Source organism: Durio zibethinus, unplaced genomic scaffold, assembly GCF_047325235.1.
Source record: "Durio zibethinus cultivar Kanyao isolate XHJ-2024 unplaced genomic scaffold, ASM4732523v1 HiC_scaffold_109, whole genome shotgun sequence".
NCBI lineage: Eukaryota > Viridiplantae > Streptophyta > Magnoliopsida > Malvales > Malvaceae > Durio > Durio zibethinus.
Window position 1 is genome coordinate 58,988 of NW_028322732.1, and position 8,706 is coordinate 67,693.

General features: G+C 33.1%; 1 protein-coding gene across 1 annotated transcript; it reads left to right on the forward strand.

The window, feature by feature from the left end:
• The first annotated feature begins 796 nt into the window (after positions 1–796).
• On the forward strand, positions 797–5,418 carry LOC149509804 (NAD(P)H-quinone oxidoreductase subunit H, chloroplastic). The gene is made up of 2 exons (XM_089757660.1): positions 797–2,920; positions 4,042–5,418. The coding sequence occupies exon 1, from the start codon at positions 1,185–1,187 to the stop codon at positions 2,364–2,366; it is 1,182 nt and encodes a 393-aa protein (XP_089613786.1). The 5' UTR covers positions 797–1,184; the 3' UTR covers positions 2,367–2,920; positions 4,042–5,418.
• Positions 5,419–8,706: the final 3,288 nt, after the last annotated feature.

The window sequence follows — 8,706 nt, forward strand, 5'->3', positions numbered from 1 at the left end:
ACTCTGTTAGAAGAGGAGGAACGAATCTGGATATTTTGATGGATTCGGCGGATAAGTTACTTTTAACTTATCAATACCTACTCAAAAAAGGAGTATTGATTATCGAACCAATTCGCCGGTATGTAGAAATTGATGGACAATTTATTCTATATCAAACTATAAGTATTTCATTGGTTCATAAAAATAAACATGAAATTAATCAAAGACGCAAAAAAAAAAAAAGACGCAAAAAAAAAAACTATATTGAAAAAAATAATTTTGATGAATCCATTGCAAGACATCAAAAAATGACTGAAAATAAAGACAAAAATCATTATGATTTGTTTATTCCTGAAAATATTTTATCCCCTAACCACCGGAGAGAATTGCGAATTCGAATTTCTTTCAATTCAAGGGATAAAAATGGTATGCATAGAAATCCAGTATTTTTAAATAATGTAAAAAACTGTGGTCAAGTTTTGAATAAAAACAAACATCTTGATAGTGATAAAAAGAAACTAATTAAATTAAAGTTCTTTCTTTGGCCCAATTATCGATTAGAAGATTTAGCTTGTATGAATCGCTATTGGTTTAATAGTAATAATGGCAGTCGTTTCAGTATGGTAAGGATACATATGTATCCGCGTTTGAAAATTCGTCAATGGTACATTTTTCCATATATTATGATTGAAAACCGGATTGATTAATTTTATTTGAAAAAATTATAAAGTTCATAACGAACTTAAAATCATTGTGCATATTAAAATGAATGGTATTATTATTATTACTGATCAGTAAAATTCACATTCAAAAAAAGGGGGAGAGAAATTTTTGTTTTATGGTAAAAAATTCATTCATCTCAGTTATTTTTCAAGAAAAAAAAGAAGAAAACAAGGGGTCCGTTGAATTTCAAATAGTCAGTTTCACCAATAAGATACGAAGACTTACTTCACATTTGGAATTGCACAAAAAAGACTATTTATCTCAGAGAGGTCTACGTAAAATTCTAGGAAAACGTCAACGGCTTCTGTCTTATTTATCAAAGAAAAATAACATACGTTATAAAGAATTAATTAGTGAGTTGGATATTCGGGAATCAAAAAATCGTTAATTTGATTGAATTAGTCGATTTATTATATTTTTCATTTTGATGTACTTCTTTTCGTTTTCAACAATTCATGTAAGAATGAATCGAGGAAAAACTTATGAATCTATCAGCTACAGAAAAAGACCTTATGATAGTCAATATGGGACCTCACCACCCATCAATGCACGGTGTTCTTCGTCTCATCGTTACTCTAGATGGTGAAGATGTTGTTGACTGTGAACCAATATTAGGTTATTTACACAGAGGAATGGAAAAAATTGCGGAAAACCGAACAATTATACAATATTTGCCTTATGTAACACGTTGGGATTATTTAGCCACTATGTTCACGGAAGCAATAACCGTAAATGGACCAGAACAATTGGGCAATATTCAAGTCCCTAAAAGAGCCAGCTATATCAGAGTAATTATGTTGGAGTTGAGTCGTATAGCTTCTCATCTATTATGGCTTGGACCTTTTATGGCCGATATTGGTGCACAGACCCCCTTTTTCTATATTTTCAGAGAAAGAGAATTAGTATATGATCTATTCGAAGCTGCCACCGGTATGAGAATGATGCATAATTATTTTCGTATCGGAGGAGTAGCGGCCGATCTACCCTATGGCTGGATAGATAAATGTTTGGATTTCTGTGATTATTTTTTAACAGGAATTGTTGAATATCAAAAACTTATTACGCGAAATCCTATTTTTTTAGAACGAGTTGAAGGGGTAGGGGTTATTGGTGGAGAAGAAGCAATAAATTGGGGTCTATCCGGCCCAATGCTACGAGCCTCTGGAATCAAATGGGATCTTCGTAAAGTTGATCATTATGAGTGTTACGACGAATTTGATTGGGAAATCCAGTGGCAAAAAGAAGGAGATTCATTAGCTCGTTATTTAGTCCGAATCAGTGAAATGACGGAATCCATAAAAATAATTCAACAGGCCCTGGAAGGAATTCCGGGGGGTCCCTATGAGAATTTAGAAATCCGATGTTTTGATCGAGAAAGGGATCCAGAATGGAATGATTTTGAATATCGATTCATTAGTAAAAAACCTTCTCCTACATTTGAATTACCGAGACAAGAACTTTATGCGAGAATGGAAGCCCCAAAGGGAGAATTAGGAATTTTTCTGATAGGAGATCAAAGTGGTTTTCCTTGGAGATGGAAAATTCGCCCGCCGGGTTTTATCAATTTGCAAATTCTTCCTCAGTTAGTTAAAAGAATGAAATTGGCTGATATTATGACGATACTAGGTAGCATAGATATCATTATGGGAGAAGTTGATCGTTGAAATGATAATTTATACAACAGAAGTAGAAGATATCAATTCCTTTTACAGATTGGAATCCTTAAAAGAGGTCTATGGGATCATATGGATGTTTGTCCCTATTTTGACTCTTGTATTGGGAATCACAATAGGTGTACTAGTAATTGTATGGTTAGAAAGAGAAATATCTGCAGGAATACAACAACGTATTGGGCCTGAATACGCCGGCCCTTTGGGAATTCTTCAAGCTCTAGCAGATGGAACAAAACTGCTTTTCAAAGAGAATATTCTTCCATCTAGAGGAAATACTCGTTTATTCCGTATTGGACCGTCTATAGCAGTCATATCCATTTTACTAAGTTTTTCAGTAATTCCTTTTAGCTCTCGCCTTATTTTAGCCGATCTCAATATCGGTATTTTTTTATGGATTGCCATTTCAAGTATTGCTCCTGTTGGACTTCTTATGTCAGGATACGGATCAAATAATAAATATTCCTTTTTAGGTGGTCTGCGAGCTGCTGCTCAATCGATTAGTTATGAAATACCATTAACTCTATGTGTTTTATCAATATCTCTACGTGCGATTCGTTGAAATATAAACTTTTCTTTTCCCTATTCCTTTCGTTCTATAAAATAAGCTGAATGGATTGAATAGATATCTTCGTTATTTTATTATCCTTCAGGTTGATAAACTAAATTAGATAGTTATATATGAGTGAAAGAAAGCAGCTTATAAATTCGCAGTAAATTAAACAAAAAAAAATTTAATCTCATTTCCTATGTACAAGAGTTAAGTGGAAGAAAACATAAGTGGAAGAAGTCTTTACCCCAAGACGGGTTGATTAGTCAATCTAGCTTGAAGCGGGCTCAAAAGATCAACCGTATAGAGTTTTGGCTATCCTTTGTATAGATTCCCATACATGTATTGCCAAACCAAACGGGGGATTGAACAAAAAAATGAGTGGATGGTTAGGAACACCAAAATACACAAAGGATTAGTAATGGAGATTATGTAAATTATATAAAAAGGATATTTCTGGATAACATAAAAAGAATACTAATTGGGGCTTTAAATTAGTAGAAATGAGTAGGCAGTACTACCCACGATTCCGGTCCAGAGTATGCTCCTATCCACCGATTAAAGTAATGACTATCAGGAACGAAATAATCCTTTACTATTTTTTAGTTTAAGCCCCCATTCGTAATTTTCTCAGATCAGAAAGAAGAATAGGAACGAAAAAGAAAGAATAAAAAATAAATATTTTTTTTTTTTTTATTCTTTCTTTCATATATATAGAGAGATATAATCTGTGTCATGATTTATGAGCTAATGTAATATTTAATTTTTTTCGTAATCGAAAACAATGGGTTGAAATATCTATTGATATTTCTACAAGAAGTATTTTATTGAAGGCTTAAGTTATTACTCAACAAATAAAAATTGAAATTAGTAACAGGGCGAGATCAATTCAGAAGCACTTTTTTTATTCTTCATAATATAGCAGACAGAATTCCATTGGTATAATTTTGGACCTTCCAATCCATTTTTTCTCTATCTATTCTACAACCATACGAAGAGAAATAATACTGATTCGGTCCTTAAATTTATTTGTGACCCACGAGGAGCCGTATGAGTTGAAAACCTCATGTACGGTTTTGGACTAGCGATGGGAACAGTGATGTTATCATCGACTATAATTATCTAACAGCTCAAGTACAGTTGATATAGTTGAGGCGCAATCAAAATATGGGGTTTGGGGATGGAATTTGTGGCGTCAGCCAATAGGGTTTATCGTTTTTCTAATTTCTTCTCTAGCAGAATGTGAGAGATTACCTTTTGATTTACCAGAAGCCGAGGAAGAATTAGTAGCAGGGTATCAAACCGAATATTCGGGTATCAAATTTGGTTTATTTTATGTTGCTTCCTATCTAAATCTATTACTTTCTTCCTTATTTGTAACAGTTCTTTACTTGGGGGGTTGGAATATTTCCATTCCGTACGTATTCGTCCCTGAGCTATTTGAAATAAATAAAATGAATGGAATCTTTGGAACGACAATTGGTATCTTTATTACATTAGCTAAAACTTATTTGTTTTTGTTTATTTCTATCGCAACAAGATGGACTTTACCTAGGTTAAGAATGGACCAATTATTAAATCTTGGATGGAAATTTCTTTTACCCATTTCTCTCGGTAATCTATTATTAACAACTTCTTTCCAACTTCTTTCACTGTAAAGAAAAAAAGAATACGAGATTCATGACTTGGTTCAAACAAGAGAAAGAAACAAACATAAAATTATTCATAGATATTCACGATATGTTCCCTATGGTAACTGGGTTCATGAATTATGGCCACCAAACAGTCCGAGCAGCAAGGTACATTGGTCAAGGTTTCATGATTACCTTATCCCACGCAAATCGTTTACCTGTAACTATTCAATACCCTTATGAAAAATTAATCGCATCAGAGCGTTTCCGTGGGCGAATCCATTTTGAATTTGATAAATGCATTGCTTGTGAAGTATGTGTTCGTGTATGCCCTATAGATCTGCCTGTTGTTGATTGGAAATTTGAAACGGATATTAGAAAAAAACGATTGCTTAATTACAGTATTGATTTCGGAATTTGTATATTTTGTGGTAACTGCGTTGAGTATTGTCCAACAAATTGTTTATCAATGACTGAAGAATATGAACTTTCTACTTACGACCGTCACGAATTGAATTATAATCAAATTGCTTTGGGCCGTTTACCAATGTCAGTAATTGACGATTATACAATTCGAACAATTTTGAATTCGCCTCAAAGAAAAACTGAGTAAGTAAACCTCCTATTCTATTAAAGAGAAATTTCCAATTCTTTTAAGGTTCCGTTTTGGTTTAAGTTAAAAGAATATTTGGTTTGACTTAAAAGAATGAGGCCTTTACTCTTTGTTTGGTCAATAAATAAAAATTCAATTACAAATTAACTGGTTGATAAGAATTTCGAATTCATTTTTCTTGAAAATCTATTAATATATTCGTAATTATTTCGAAATATATAGTTTCAAAAAACAAAATACCCTTTCGAACCGAACAAAAAAAAAGAATTAAAAACGAAACAATAATTGTACTTAGATCAATTCACACCTAATAGATTAGGATTTTATTCAATTAGGAACGTATCATAAAAAAAAAATTCCTGGTCGGGTCAATAAGATCATGAAAAGCATTTCGATTTATTTATCTCTTATTTTACATATAATGGATTTGCCTGGACCAATACACGATTTTCTTTTAGTTTTTCTGGGATCGGGTCTTATATTAGGGGGCCTGGGAGTGGTATTACTTACCAATCCAATTTTTTCTGCCTTTTCATTGGGATTGGTTCTTGTTTGTATATCCTTATTCTATATTCTCTCAAATTCTCATTTTGTAGCTGCTGCCCAGCTTCTTATTTATGTGGGAGCCATAAATGTTTTAATCCTATTTGCTGTGATGTTCATGAATGGTTCAGAATATTATAAAAATTTTAATCTGTGGACCATTGGGAATGGCCTTACTTCGTTGATTTGTACAAGTATTCTTGTTTCGCTAATTACTACTATATTAGATACATCATGGTACGGGATTATTTGGACTACAAGATCAAACCAAATTATAGAACAAGATTTGATAAGTAATAGTCAACAAATTGGAATTCATTTAGCAACAGATTTTTTTCTTCCATTTGAATTCATTTCACTAATTCTTTTAGTTGCTTTGATAGGTGCAATTGCTGTGGCTCGTCAGTAATAAATCTTTCTAACTAGGAATAGCAAGCAATCCAAATTAAACTTTTTTCTGTCTTATCGCATCTATTTTCCTTGAATTCTTGTTCGTGTATAAAATATAAAATAGAAATTCGTTTATTCGAGATATTTCCAATATATTCTTTTTGTTATATTCTATTCTAGTCAATCAAATCCGTTGAATTATTGTTCATATTAAAATGAATCGAAATTGATAAGGAGTTGGTCAATGATGCTCGAACATATACTTGTTTTGAGTGCCTATTTATTTTCTATCGGTATTTATGGATTGATCACGAGTCGAAATATGGTTCGGGCCCTTATGTGTCTTGAACTTATACTGAATGCGGTTAATATAAATTTTGTAACATTTTCTGATTTTTTTGATAGTCGGCAATTAAAAGGAAATATTTTATCAATTTTTGTTATAGCTATTGCAGCCGCTGAAGCAGCTATTGGATCAGCTATTGTTTCCTCAATTTATCGTAACAGAAAATCAACGCGTATCAATCAATCAACTTTGTTGAATAAGTAATATTAATAATATTAAATTATAAGATTCACCAATTTGAATTAGCATGTCCAATATGTTGGAATCTACATCATGTTTTCGAAAACGTAAGAAATCAAAGTATCTTGGTCCTTTCTTATGAGTTGATCCCGAAGGAAATTGATTAGAAAATTTCTGGTAAATCGTTGATTCATCTGGTGTTTAACTATAATGATTCATTTACAAGTTTACTAGATTGAAATTTTATGATGTTCAAAAAATTATAGATCCCATGTCACATTCAGTAAAAATTTATGATACATGTATAGGGTGTACTCAATGTGTCCGAGCCTGCCCCACCGATGTGTTAGAAATGATACCTTGGGATGGATGTAAAGCTAAGCAAATTGCTTCCGCTCCAAGAACAGAAGACTGTGTTGGTTGTAAGAGATGTGAATCCGCTTGTCCAACAGATTTCTTGAGCGTTCGAGTTTATTTATGGCATGAAACAACTCGAAGTATGGGTCTAGCTTATTGATACGTTCCCGAAAACCCCACTTGAATACATTTTGAATCCATTTTATTTTTTTTTTACTGAAAAAACCCGTGCTCAAAAAAAATCTTTTTTGAGCACGGGTTTTTCTGGTCCAAGTGCATCTTGTCTTTACCACGAATTATTTTCCTTGGTTAACAATAATTGTAGTTTTACCAATATCTGCAGGTTCTTTAATTTTCTTTCTTCCTCATAGAGGAAATAAGCTAATTAAGTGGTATACTATGTGTATATGCATATTTGAACTCCTTCTAACAACCTATGCATTTTGTTATCATTTCCGATTGGACGATCCATTAATCCAGCTGGAGGAAGATTATAAATGGATAAATTTTTTTGATTTTTACTGGAGATTGGGAATAGATGGACTTTCTATAGGGCCCATTTTACTGACAGGATTTATCACTACTTTAGCTACTTTGGCGGCTTGGCCAGTTACTCGAGATTCGCGATTATTCCATTTCTTGATGCTAGCAATGTACAGTGGTCAAATAGGATCATTTTCTTCTCGAGACCTTTTACTTTTTTTCATCATGTGGGAGTTCGAATTAATTCCCGTTTATCTACTTCTATCCATGTGGGGGGGAAAGAAACGTCTGTACTCGGCTACAAAATTTATTTTGTACACTGCGGGGGGTTCCATTTTTTTATTAATAGGAGTTTTGGGTATCGGTTTATACGGTTCTAATGAACCAACATTAAATTTTGAAACATTAGCTAATCAATCGTATCCTGTCGCACTGGAAATCATATTCTATATTGGATTTCTTATTGCTTTTGCTGTCAAATCGCCGATTATACCCTTACATACGTGGTTACCAGACACCCATGGGGAGGCACATTACAGTACTTGTATGCTTCTAGCCGGAATTTTATTAAAAATGGGAGCGTATGGATTAGTTCGCATCAATATGGAATTATTACCCCACGCTCATTCCATATTTTCTCCCTGGTTGATAATAGTGGGTACAATGCAAATAATTTATGCAGCTTCAACATCTCTTGGTCAACGGAATTTAAAAAAAAGAATAGCCTATTCCTCCGTATCTCATATGGGTTTCATAATTATAGGAATTGGCTCTATAACTGATACGGGACTCAACGGAGCTATTTTACAAATAATATCTCATGGATTTATCGGTGCTGCACTTTTTTTCTTGGCAGGAACGAGTTATGATAGAATGCGTCTTTTTTATCTCGACGAAATGGGTGGAATGGCTATTCCGATTCCAAAAATATTTACGATGTTCAGTATCTTATCGATGGCTTCTCTTGCATTACCGGGCATGAGTGGTTTTGTTGCAGAGTTGATAGTCTTTTTTGGAATAATTACCAGCCAAAAATATTTTTTAATGCCAAAAATACTAATTACTTTCGTAATGTCAATTGGAATGATATTAACTCCTATTTATTCATTATCTATGTCACGTCAAATGTTCTATGGATACAAGCTATTTAATGCTCAAAGTTCTTATTTTTTTGATTCTGGACCACGAGAGTTATTTGTTTCGATCTCTATCTTTCTACCAGTAATAGGTATTGGTATTTA